At 41.7% G+C, this 13,471-nt stretch overlaps 1 protein-coding gene across 1 annotated transcript in view; it reads right to left on the bottom strand.

Moving 5' to 3' along the window:
• Positions 1-12,467, bottom strand: part of Dnajc5b (DnaJ heat shock protein family (Hsp40) member C5 beta) — a 49,026-nt gene extending 36,559 nt beyond the window's left edge. Inside the window, exons 1-2 of the mRNA XM_048358760.1 lie at positions 12,353-12,467; positions 3,381-3,509 (exon numbers count right to left, since the gene is read on the bottom strand). Coding sequence (XP_048214717.1) covers positions 3,381-3,499 — 119 coding nt within the window. The 5' untranslated portion in view covers positions 3,500-3,509; positions 12,353-12,467. The remainder of the gene's footprint in view (positions 1-3,380; positions 3,510-12,352) is intronic.
• Positions 12,468-13,471: the final 1,004 nt, after the last annotated feature.

Here is a 13,471-nt window from a genome sequence, read left to right as displayed (position 1 = left end):
TCTGTAGTCTACTATCCATCTCATCTAGTTAGTGTTATTATTTTTCACTTCTGAGTACATTTAATTTTCTTTTTCACATTTTTTACTTGTTTACTAGGTTTCCTACATTTTTGTTTGCTTCAAAATGATTTGTAACTGTTGGCTGAATCTTTTTTACAATGTTTACTTTGAAATATTTGTCAGATAATTCTAGCATCTGTCTCGTGTCATTATGGAAGTCAGATGATGGCTTTCTTGTTTAAGTTGTGATTTTCTTGGTTCTCTTAATGGGTGATTTTAATTCCATGGTGACATTTTGGCTATTATGCTAAGAAACTCTGGCTCTATTCCTAGGCTAGGAAACTCTGCTTTTTATGGGACCCTGTGGGTCCCGTCCTATTTTCTTGGTTAATTTCACTGGTAGTCTAATTTTTAGACCCCTTAGTGATATTTTGGTCTATAAGGTTTGCCTCTGGCCTCTGAGCCTCCAGGTACCTGGTGGTAGTATTTGAGGAGCTGAAAGGAATGTCACAAAGCTGGGTGCCTTTAGGTTAGGTAAAGGAGTCCCCAGCCTGCAATAACAAAAAGCCTTGCTGAGTAGGTGCCTGTTGTCATAGAATCCCCTGTATATTTAATGTGCTGTGTTAGATGAGGTCTACAGAGAGGAGAGGGATATATCAGCTTGCTGAGAAAAGAAAGTATTAGCCTTCTTGCTATTCTGAATAGTTAATCTAAGGTTGCTGGGGGACTTTTGATCAACTTGGTGGAAACACAAGGCTCCCTGGAGGTTTCTAGATTGGGAGTTGGGAAAGAACAGGTCCAGGCCCAGATCACTCGTGAGGGTTGCCTCTGTGTTGTTTCTTTGATGTGGTGTCCCTAACCACTTTACTATCCTGTACCTGTCACAGCCTGCTCTCTGTCATCTCTTCTATTTTTTTTTCCCCCTAGGGATTATCCAGGAGAAATAAGTCTACTCAGTCTTTCCAAGACTAGCAGGTCTCTATATGCTCATGTATGCAGAGGATGTCTTTAGAAGGGTATGCAAAGAATTGATGGTATTGTTTCCCCTGAGGAGGTGACCTGAGGAATAAGAAGTAAGAGGGAGACTTTCTTGTATACATATTTGTATGTTTTTATTTTAATCAAATGACTATAGTATCTACAAAAAATTTAAATACAATATAAAGAAGAAGATGCCAAAGCTGAGCTCTGGTGGCACCCACTGAAATCTTAGGTATTCGGGAGGTTGAGATCTGAGGCCCATGGTTCAAAGCTAGCCCAGGCAGAAGCAGCCTTGAGATTCTTATCTCCAAGTAACCAGCAAAGCCAGAAGTGGCGCTGTGGTTCAGGTGGTAGAGCGCCCGCCTTGAGCAAAAAAAGCCACGCAAGAATGTGAGGCCCTGAGTTCAAGCCCCAGTACTGGCACAATAAGTGCACAAACAAAGATACAATAAAAGATATTTTCAGAAGAAGAAAAAGAAGCCTTCTAACTCAACCTTATTTTCCACAGCACAAATCAAGATTATATGAGAGGTCAAACTGTGAATGGATTCAAGAGTTGGTAACTTGATTAAATTTCATTGAATTTTAATTCCACTATGTTGTCTCTGCTTTGATCCAGATCTCGGAATATAAGACTAATCCCCTCGGTGGGTTACACTGCTTCCTCATACATTTTGAATAACTTGCAGAATACAAATGTGTAATTTAGATAGAAATAGATGCTTTGGGAAGCATACTAGTACCCTAATCAGCTGAAAAAATAATATTTGTATGACATTAAAACAAAATTAATAGCAAGACACCGATTCCATGGAAAGACTTACGTTGTAATTATTAAACTTGCAAACAGTCCAGCATAATTAATGACTCAATTAGGATATGACCTGGAATTTTAACTTCCAAAATTAATAAGGACAGTTAAAAGTCAAATTTGTAAAGTCAAGTGAGTTTTAAGAATTGTCAGGGCCTTGCACGGGTGGCTCAGGTCTGCAGTCCTAGCTACTCAGGAGGCAGGAATCTGAGGACTGGAGTTCAAAGCCAGCCCAGACAGGAAAGTTCATGAGACTCTAATCACCAGTGAACCACCATAAACACAGAAGTGGAGCTGTGGCTCAAGTGGAAGAGTGCTAGCCTTGAGTAAAATGTTCAGGGACAGCAGGCAGGCCCGAGTTCAAACTCCAAGACAGGGGTGTGCTCGAGTGTGCGCACATGCACGCGCACACACACACACTCACACACACAGAATTACAAGGAAGTCTGGCATGGTTTTTCTGGAGCATTTTCGTAGCTTAGGACATAACTGCTGTGACTGCTATGTAGACTTCAGCCTTCCATTGGCTGAGGACCGGGCCCCCCACCTCCCCAGTAGGGAAAAAAATGATAAGCAAACACTTTCCTCTCTCTAGCACCTGAAGGGAGATAGAAGCTACAAAGCTGGCATTGACTTCGGCCAGACCCCACTGCTTTCACAGAAAGTACGTTGCATCGCAGTCATTTATGCTTCAGTGCAAGTCTCTTGAAGGCATTTCAGGCTCCATAGTTTCACCACATGGTCAAATTCAATTAAAGCCAGAGGATGTGCCATTACTAGGTAAAAATAGGTGACTCAATAAATATTGGTGGGCTAGTGATTCAGAAAAAAGCAAACCCAGAATCCTATCATATTCCTTTATTTATGGTTTATGATAAGGTTTATTTACACCAAAATCAGACATGCCATGTAAAAGCAGAAGCATAAATGTACTAAGATAGCAGCTCATATTTTTGTAGTGGTGTTCCTAAGAGAGGCTTTTTAACCATATCAGGTAAATATTTTTTAATTCATAAAGAAAATTGCTAAAAAAAATTTTGCCAGCTTCAACATTTCAAACTTCCATAACCTTAATTTTTTCTATAATAAATTATTTTGCATTCAATGTACGATTCTTTTAAGCTTCAGCTAGAGGGATATTTTTATTTTTCTCAAGTGTAGCTAAAGTAGAATTAGACTAGATAGACATGACGCATCAAGGTCAGGGCTTGAATAGAGTATCAAATCCACTCTAGTGGCTGTGGAGAGGGACAAATCCACTCTTACTGAAACACATCCTTCTTCCAGAATCACTGATGCTATTGAATGTGAATTAAAGCACTGCGATTGGTTGTGGTTGGTTCTCTCCTTTCCTCTCGTCTGCTCTCTCCCACCCTTCTTCTGCCATAGCCAGACTGATGGATTCATAAAACGATTGCCATGTCTGTCTATTCCTAATTGCCTGTGTTGCAGATGCGGACACCTGGGGTCCAAAATTCAGACTCCTTGGTGTCCACAAGAAGCTTATGTCTAACCGGAGCCACTTGCCAGCCATAAACCAACCATCACCGCGAGCTGGGGAAAGGTCACCCTTGCACCTCCTCTGTACCTGTAGGTTTTCTTGATTTCTTCGTTTGTTGCTCCCTTCTGCAGACCGAGGATTTCATATAGAGCTTCTCCAGTTGTTGACAGGGTCCGCTGCCTTTGGTTAGGGACGTTACTTTCCATTTTTCCCAGGCTGCAAAACCAAAGAAGGAAAAATCATGATGACACACACTGGTCACTTTCAACCTTTTGCAAAATGGCAGTCTGAGGTATCTGTATGTGCTAGCTACAGAAAGAAAAAGAGGAGAGAAAAGTATCCAGACATGAAAAAGGAGAGTTTTGAGTCTCAAGGCACCAAAGTGCACAAGGGGTCCCCCCAATGGAGAAAGAACTTTGCCCAAAGCAAAATGTGATCTACGTGATTCAGAAGTACTGAGAGTCAATCCTTATCACTTGCTTTGGTTTTCTTTGTGTAAAAGTTGAATACATTCTTTTTGGCATATTTTCCAAATATGCTAAATATTTTAACAAGCAAAAGAATACTCTATGTTCTTCTATCTCCATTGGACAAGTCATGGATCAAGCGTGTTTTGGACACACTGGATTCAGTACGTTTTCTCTCTCTCTCTCTCTCTCTCTCCTCTCTATGCCTCTCTGTCTCTGTCTCTGTTTCTGTCTCTCTCTCTGTCTCTCTCTCTCTGTCTCTCTCTCTCTCTCATTTTGGTGTTGGTCCTGAAGCTTGAACTCAGGGCCTCGATACTGTCCCTAAGAATTTTGCTCAAGGCTAGCACTCTTGAGCCATAGCTCCACTTTTGACACTTTGGTGGTTAATTGGAGATAAGAGTTTTATGGATTTTCCTGCCCAGGCTTGCTTCAAACCACACCCGATCCCAGATCTCAGCCTCCTGAGTTGCTAGGATTACAGGTGTAAGCCACCGGTGCCTAGCTCTCTATATTTTTTTAAGTTTTTATTATAAAACTGATGTACAGAGAGGTTACAGTTTCATACGTTAGGCATTGGATACATTTCTTGTACTATTTGTTACCTTGTCCCTCATACCCCCCTCCCCCCTCCCCCTTTCCCCCCTGAGGTGTTCAGTTCACTTACACCAAACAGTTTTGCAAGTATTGCTTTTGTTGTTGTTTCTCTTATTTTACCCTTGGTCTCTCAATTTTGGTATTCCCTTTCAATTTCCTAATTCTAATACCAGTATACACGGTTTCCAATACACTCAGATAAGATTACAGCGATAGTGTAGATACAGTCACAAGAAGGTGATACAAGAACATCATCAATAGTAGAAGCTACAGATACACATGGGACGTTGAAAGTAGTTACAACTGTGATATAACAATTGTCTCCATAACATGAGTTCATTCCACTTAGCATCATCTTATGTGATCATAAGGGTATAGCTATTGGGCTCCTGTTATCCTCTGCTGTGACTTGCCTAAACCTGTGCTAATTATTCCCAATAAGGGAGACCATAGAGTCCCTGTTTCTTTGGGTCTGGCTCACTTCACTTAGTATAATTTTTTCCAAGTCCTTCCATTTTCTTACAAATGGGGCAATGTCATTCTTTCTGATAGAGGCATAAAATTCCATTGTGTATATGTACCACATTTTCCTGATCCATTCGTCTACGGAGGGGCATCTGGGTTGGTTCCAGATTCTTGCTATGAGATTTTGTCATTTTCTAAAACATAGTTGAATCTTGAGGCTCTTATGTAAAGTGAAATGAACCAGACACAAAAAAACAATTGTCACAAGCTATCATTCACATTTGGGATAAAAATAATTGAGCCAAAAGAAGCAGAGTAGAATGGAGGTTACTAGAAGTTGAGTTGGGTTGAAGGGTTGGAGCATATTGGTCAAAAGAAATAGAATTTCAATTAAAGAGTGTCAGTTTACGAGCTCTACTGTGCAACTTGGTGATTGTAGTTATCACGAATTATTCCTGAAACTTGACTTATTCTTACCACAAAAATAGATAAGTACGGGAAATAACGCATATACTAATTAGTTAAATTCAGTCATATTTCAAAACATCATTTTACATATATAGATATAGATACACCATAACTATATATAATTTTTGCCAGTTAAAGTACTGAATCAACATAGATTGTGGAATTAGAGATCACCTAGGTCAACTTAACAAGTATCTTTTAGGTCATTTTGGCTAGAAGCCATTAGGAAAGTCCTGAGAGTCAATTAAGTCTCTGTTTTTCTGGGGATTATTAGATAGGTCTCCATGGCAACAAATGTTGTCTTCGAGATCTGCCCCAGCCATACATATTTCAGTTGAGGAGGCCAGGAGTGGTCTCCACCCAAGTCATACCAACTCAGATGCCTCTAAAATTGTATTCATAACGAAGAGCAGTTTGAGTAGTGTTGGCTGCTCTGACATCAAAGCAGGACCTGACCAGCAGAGAGCAGTAGCAGAAGGCAGTGCTACAAGTGGAGCTCGGGCCTCTGACTCCAGTTGCTCTCAGGTCCTTGTAATTCTTACCCTCCCATAATGCATCAGACCCCTTCTGGGTTGAGCCAATAACCTTCCTCAGTGTACAAATTAACACACTTAAAAAAAAAAAAGAAGCCTTTGGTCACTATTAGCCAACATTCCTCATTGTCACATTTACTCTGAATTAAACACAAGTGGCCAGTTCTTAACCACCTCTGAGCCAGGATACTATAGTGTAGCTATTCTTAAATCTCTGTATCTATTCCTTAAATTGGACTTCTAGGTCCTTGAGAGCTGGCCACCGAGTTAAGAGAAAGAGTGACTCATCTAGGTAAAGGAGAGAGCTATTCTGGAGAATTAAGGACAAATCGAAGTACAGACAAACAGGTATCTTTGCTTATTGACTTTTCTCTATATTCTGCAGCCATAACAAGTAGTTTCTGTTTGAATTGGTCTTTCCTTGTATAAGAGACACACCATGATTCCCATGGACCAACAGACAGTCTTGAGATACATTTTTCCTCCTTTGGAGGAAACAACCTCTCCCTAATTTTTTTTTTTTTTTTTTTTTTTTGGAAAAGTGATGTACAGAGGTATTACAGTTACGGAAGTAAGGTGATGAGTACATTTCTTTCTTTTTTTTTTTTTTTTTTTTGGCCAGTCCTCGGCCTTGGACTCAGGGCCTGAGCACTGTCCCTGGCTTCTTCCCGCTCAAGGCTAGCACTCCGCCACTTGAGCCACAGCGCCGCTTCTGGCCGTTTTCTGTATATGTGGTGCTGGGGAATCGAACCTAGGGCCTCGTGTATCCGAGGCAGGCACTCTTGCCACTAGGCTATATCCCCAGCCCTCTTTTTTAACAGTGCTACCCCTCCCCCATTTTCTCACTCTTCTCCCCCAAACCTCTTCGCTTCCCAAATTGCAAAGTTCATGCCTAACATAGTGCCTAGTGAGTATCGCTGTTGCATTGGTTGCATTTTCCCACCGTTTCTGTGATTGGTCTTCTCTTGCCCTAATCAGATAAATTCATATATAAAACAAAGGGTACAGGAATCAAAAACAGTGACAATGGGGAACCAAGGAAAGGGAAATAAAAAGAAATAACTGCAAACAGTAAAATAACAAAACCTCTTGTTTCTATTTCTTGGAGTTCATTTCAATAAGAATCATTTCATATGGTCATATGCACATAGCTATTAAGCTATTGTGGTCCTCTGCTGAGACTATCCTAAACATATTCTAGTTCTTGCAAATGAGGGAAACCGGGGCCTATGTTCCTTTGGGTCTAGCTTACTTTGCTTAATTTTTTTTTCAAGTCTTTCCATTTCCTTACAAATGGGGCAATGCCATTCATTCTGATGGAAGCATAGAATTCCATTGTGTATATAGGCCACATTTTCTTGATCCATTCATCTATTGAGGGACATCTGGGTTGATTCCACATTTTAGCTATTGTAAATAATGCTTCCATGAACTTGGTTATGTGGGTAGGTTTAGTTTGACATTGAGGTCATTTAGGTAAATAAATGCCCCAGAGTGGGTTGCTGGGTCCTAGGGAGGCTCCATGTTTAGTCTTTTGAGAAACTTCCACACTGCTTTCCAGGGTGGTTGAACCAGTTTAGAGTCCCACCAACAGTGTAGTAGGTAGGGGGTCATAATGTTCGACAAGAAATGTACTGAGATACATTTTTACAAGGCAGAGAGGTACAGTGTCCACACCAACAGTATAGAAGATTTTCCTTTTGTCCACATCCCTGCCAAAATCTATTATTATTAGTTTTCTTTTTAAATTTAATTTTATTGTCAAGGTTTTGTACAGAGGGGTTGCAGTTACATACGTAAGGTAGTGAGTACATTTCTTGCAACAGCAATACACACAAGATAATGGAAATGGGTGGAATTAAAACAAATCATGTTGAGCGAGATAAGCCAAGAAAACAAAGACAAATGGCGTATGGTCTCCTTGATATGCAGGTGTTAGATTTAAAATGCAGTGAGATATAAGAAACAGGACTCAAGATACCCATAGACAGTGAGACCAAAACAGGACAGTCTTGGGAGAAAAGCACCAAATTGTAAGACCCAAGCACTTCTTCACATATACATAAAGTAACTTACAGACTGAAGAGAACCCCAAAGATAAGGAAACAAAGGACCTCTTCTGAAATTGTCCTATTATTTTTTTATGACTCTATGTTCTTTACCTCATATGTAGCGTATGCTAAGCATATCTGAGGGAAGCCAGGAAGAGGGCACAGAATGAGTGGAAAGAGGGTGGGGAAAAATACAGCAGAGGGTCCATCAGCTACACTGGTCATGGGTAAAAATGAACTAAGCAGCTCAAGGACAGGGATGGGAGGGAGGGAAGGAGAGAAAGGGAAGAGATGATACCAAACCAGAGGAAAGAAATGTACCTATCACTTGGTCTAGAAGAAATGGGTTTGTTGTTAAAGTTCATAGAGTTCGTAAGCTTTGTAGAGTAGAATGATGATTTTGATCATTGCGAAGGTTAAAATGTGTACTGTGAAAGATATGTCGTTACTTAAACTCAATAGAAAATCATAACTAAACAAATTAGAAACCCTGATAATAGACAAAGCAGGTGCTGTACTTTACTATCCTGGTAGTGAGGTGTAGTCCTCGTGGCTAATAAAGACTCCTAGCCCTTAAAAAGAAAAGAAAAGAAAAGAAATGACTAGGATAGCTTTTAGCAAGGCAGAAAGGGTCCGTTTCCACACCATGATTGCTGTGCCCTCTGACCTTTGACCTCCTACTGGGGTATTGCTGCCACTATTTCAGGGGGGGAAAGATTTGCAAGTTCCCGAGGATAATTTGCTAAGCTGATAACAATAGTGATAATGAAGCAGGATGGACTAGGGGAAAGCAAGGTATGGGAAGCTTACAGAAAATTCAGGAGATATTTGTTCATCTACTTCCCTTAAGATTAAGGGACCAAAGCCATTTAGGGGAAAACGAGGAAGGGTGGCCTAGGGAAAATGAGATGTGGGAAGCTTGCAGCAAATGCAGGAGATAGTCATTCATCTACGTCCCTTAAGATTAAGGGACCCCAGTGGTTTAGGGGGAGATGAGACAGGATAACTCGACACAGAAGTGGCATTTTTGCTTCAGAGACAGACAACAAGATGCATTTCTCACCCCCCAAGAATTCGTGGATGCCTTCCTGAGAAAAACGCTTCTCCCAAACTTAAGCATCCTCTTGCCTGAAATGTAGAGACCAGAATGCTTTCCTCATCTCAAGGACACGGATCTGTTTCACGGCAGGATGCAGTCTTCCCTGGAAGGAATGACCCCACCCCCCACACAGAAACACGGAAAGTAACACCAGGAGGGATTACAGCAACGCCTCTCTTTATGCCTTTACCATACAAATACCCCTCACAGCCAAGTAGCTGTGTGTGTGTGTGTGTGTGTGTGTGTCTGTACACGCATCTCCCTTTCCAGAGCACCCACACTCTGTCAGAATATGCCCCTGTCTGTCTGTCTGTCTGTCTGTCTGCTTGCCTGCTCATCTACTTCTTACTTACTCAGTAAAGCTCTGCCACATTCCCCTACCATCATAACCTGTTCAAAAATTCTTAATCTGTAATCAAAGTCAAGGACCCTAAGTGAAGTGTCTGTACTTCTAAAGGACATGTCGATAACTGTCACTTGTGCCTGGTGATAGTAACACCCACAGAAGACAATTCAGTGATTTATTCAAAGCCGGGGGGGGGGGGGGGGGGAGGGGGAAGGGGAAGGGCAGTGTGCCAGTCTTTAGGGAAGTTGCTGCAGTAACCTCAAGTCTAAGAGAATGATTCAGTAATGAACTTAGTGTTCAGACCTAACCCTCAGGTATCCAGTATGGAGGTGAAACAGAAGAAAAAGGAATCTTGCAGAGGACAAGGGTCTGTTTGGGAACTAAGCCATTAGAAGTCAGACACCCAGCACTGTGCTAGCACATGTTAGGTCTTTGACAAGTGTTCTTGGTTACGTGGGAATGTGCAGGGCAGCTTCACAAGAAGGCCAAGAGTGATCTGCTAAAAGTACTACTGCTTGTTTTTTTGCAAAACGTTGGTACATATTCTTTCTAATGTGGCACTCATGTCCAAGTTTAACTTTGGGGCCCACGTGGACTTGGTGGGAAGTGACTCTCTTGATCCTGTCATGGAAGACTGGTAACTTTGGAGTCTGCAAGGGGAATCACTGTGTAGCGCAAAAAAAAAAGTACAACCTGGCCCTTGTGGCTCATACCTGTAATCCTAGCTACTCAAAAACCTAAGACTCCAGAAGAAAAATCCATGATACCCCATTTCCAAAATAATCAGCATAAAACAGGGCTGGAGGCCTGGCTCAGACAGTAAAGTATCAACCAAGTAAGCAATCTGAGTGGGCTGAGAGACCCTGAGTTCAAACCCTACTACTTGCAAAAAAAAAAAAAATTAAAAAAAAAATCAGCCAGTGGCCTGGTCTATACTGTTCAGAGTCTTGGTGACAATTTTTTAATGACATTTTTAAGCTTTGAAAAAGTAAAAAGATGTATGGTTGAGCCAAGTATTTAAGAACTTCTGCAAAGAGGCCAATTTGTAAGTTGTATAGAAATAATAAAGATTCCTGGCCCCTGGGTCAAAACTGCCTGAGCTATGTCCACACCCAATGCCCGAATCAGCTACAGAAACCTCGTCACCTTTGTCCTTCAGTGAGTTCTTTTAGTTGTGCTACTCGTTCTCTTTCTACCATGACATAAATACTCTTCCCTGACCATTCTCAAACTTGTGGTCCTCTTTTAATTTTCCCAGAAGGCTAGGGTGCATTAGGTTCTGCATTGGTGTCATTTCAGATGATTGGCCCAATAGGGGCTCGAGCCCAGCCCTCCCAGAGAGCAGCTCTGGAAGCAGCTCCAGACGCAGCTGCGGTCTCACAATCATGCTTCTTCATCTTTTGCTCCTCCGTGTAGAAAACACGAGAAACTCACACCCATAAAGACACCACAGCCAGCTATTCTTTGGCTTAGGTGAATTTTCAAGTCATCACGTCCTTTAGCAATTGACTTGCATTGTAATTTATTCCTGCGTAGTGAAACCTAGTAGCTTACTCTTGTTTCATGGTGGGGAATGTTTGTTACATTTCCTGCCTTTGCTCTATCACCAAGATATTTCTCTTTAGACAGATACACCTCTTAATGAAGCCAATTCTTTAAAAGTCCATCTGTGGTGTATTGTCCGGAGAAGACAATTGGTCAATCGTTGGCCAATGCAGTTAGTTATAGTTAGTTAGTGATAGTTAGTTGTTGACTGCTTCTATAGACTGAAACACAAAGGGAAGGAGGACTGGGCATTTGCTCTGCAGCAGGAATGACATACTTTTTCTGTCTCCATGCTGGGCTAGAAACCAGACTCTTCATACATTATTGATTTAGATGACATTAAGTCTTGGATTCGATACACCAATACATTGAAAGCTTAATGTATGAAAACAAAGATATATCCCAAGAACATAGCAACTACAGAATGGTGCCCAAAACATCCTATAATAATCATTCCTAAATAGCCTCAAATGGAAAAAGGAGCCATAACTTCATTTAATTAGTTACATAAAATGTAATTCTTATCAATTCTTTACCTGCAGTCTTTTGGATTTTAATATTCCTATGCAAAATTCAAGTCTTCATTACTTATTCATGGTACCTCATCTATAATCCATCCCATAGGAAAAAAAATATTGCCATGCAAAATCATTAAGTAATTTAATTTTGGTCACCCAGCACATAGTACTCAATCTTCTGGTCTTAAAACTATTTCCTGGTTGCATCATTATGACATTCATACTGTAATTTCGTGAAGTGTTGCCCACTAGGTAGTTACTACCCAACCATGTATGGCTCACCTGTTTCTAGGTAGTAATCAGAACTGAGAGAAGATACCGTACCTTCATGGTGACAGGCCATGGACTCAAAATGAGTATTTTCTTTTATAGAACTCACATTCCAGAGATGGTTACAAATGCTATTCTATAAATTTTCATGTGGAAATAAAATTTTCCTTTCAAAGTAAAAGAAGCTGCATCACTCTCTGTTCTGTGAACTTTTTAAAACCAGAAAAACATGCCTTTCTTAGCAGGATCCTGTCATGACTGAAAAAATTAAGGTGGACAAGGACATTACCCACCCCACGCAACAAATGTGCGTTTAGCACCTGTCATTCAGGAAAGCAACAACACACTTGCCCATTGGGATATTACCCCCTGCCTGGGAATCCGTTCGGTGGACCAAAGTCCCCACAATACAAATAATTACCTTAAAGCTAAACACACTTCTGCCATGTTAATCCTATGTTCAAAAGAAATCACTCTTCCTAATGCGATTAGTGATTTGCTCTTTGAAAACTGTTGTCTCCAGTTTGTATATAAACAGCGGCTTGAAGATGGGGCAATTCAGAACTGTTACAAATAATCCCACGGTACCTGTGCCTAGGATTCCAGTGCGGATGCCCCGGGAGGAGGACTTGTGGTTTTCAACCGATCGGGAAATGGATGTGCAGAGACATAGAAGGCAAGCAGGAAAGAGGCTTTTCCATACCTGTTCCACGGTTTCAAAGCAAACGGCTGCCCCTTCCCATCATTCCCTGCAGGGTTAAGCAGGTCAATGGAGTGCAGTTACTTCTCATTTGTTACTCTATCAGCCAATGGGTTATCCCTCTGGAAAACACAACAGAGAGAATAAAACATGCATGACCACACAGTTTGCTATTACACTGCATCCAAGGATACCAAAAATAGGTGCCGTGTCCGCTTCTCTTCCCTCGCGAGCCTGTGCCTGGCTCCGATGATGGCGTGGGGCTGGGCTTCTGGAGGACGCTGTGGTGAGCTCCTGAGCTGTATGGGGCAGTCTTCAAATGTTATTTTTTGGCTTAAGGCTAACTCTCTCTGGTTGGTTTAAAATTGCTAGAAAAATCATGCAACATTAATAAGGGAGAGACTTTAACTGCTCACTGCATTAATTCAACTTTGCATGTGTGTGTGTGTGTGTGTGTGTGTGTGTGTGTGCGCACGTGCATGTGCATGCCAGTCCTGGGGCTTGAACTCAGGGCCTGGGCACTGTTCTTGAGCTTTATTCCTCCCTAAAGGCTAGCACTCTACCACTTGAGCCACAGCTCCATGTCTAGCTTTTTGGTGATGAATTGGGGCTCTGAGGTGCACAAAGTTCCCTGCTTCAGACCTGGAGCCATCAGACCTTCGCCTCCTGATTTGGGGTGTCAGCCTCCCGGGGCCAGCTAATCCAACTATGTTTGTACCTTCCCACCACCCCCTGCGCTCCGTCAAGAGACACTGCAGCTCTGTGGTTTAATCTCTAGCTAAAACAATGCTCAAGCTCGTGTACAAGAAAACCACCAGAGAAAACCGTTCCTATCGGGTCAAGTAGGATCTGCCAACTGAGAAGCGGGGGAGGAGAAGGGGTTCCCCCTGAGTTGGGCTCCCCAGCTGGCCGTGGGGTCTGGAGTGCTGAGTGGAAATGAGTCACCAAGCCCACGGCTCCACTGTGTCCACGTTGCAGAACACTTTTGCCTCAAGAGGGCGGTAGTTTTTTGGGTCACAAAGAATAAAATACTGTTTCTCACGGCTGATTTCTAGCCAAGAGTTCAGGAAGCAGTCCATTATCATATGGAGAGGTAAAATAAAATAAAATAAAAACTCTGAG

This window comes from Perognathus longimembris, chromosome 12 (genome assembly GCF_023159225.1).
Source record: "Perognathus longimembris pacificus isolate PPM17 chromosome 12, ASM2315922v1, whole genome shotgun sequence".
NCBI classification, from domain to species: domain Eukaryota; kingdom Metazoa; phylum Chordata; class Mammalia; order Rodentia; family Heteromyidae; genus Perognathus; species Perognathus longimembris.
Note: the sequence above shows the minus strand (reverse complement) of the source record. Positions and strands in the feature narration are given on the sequence as shown.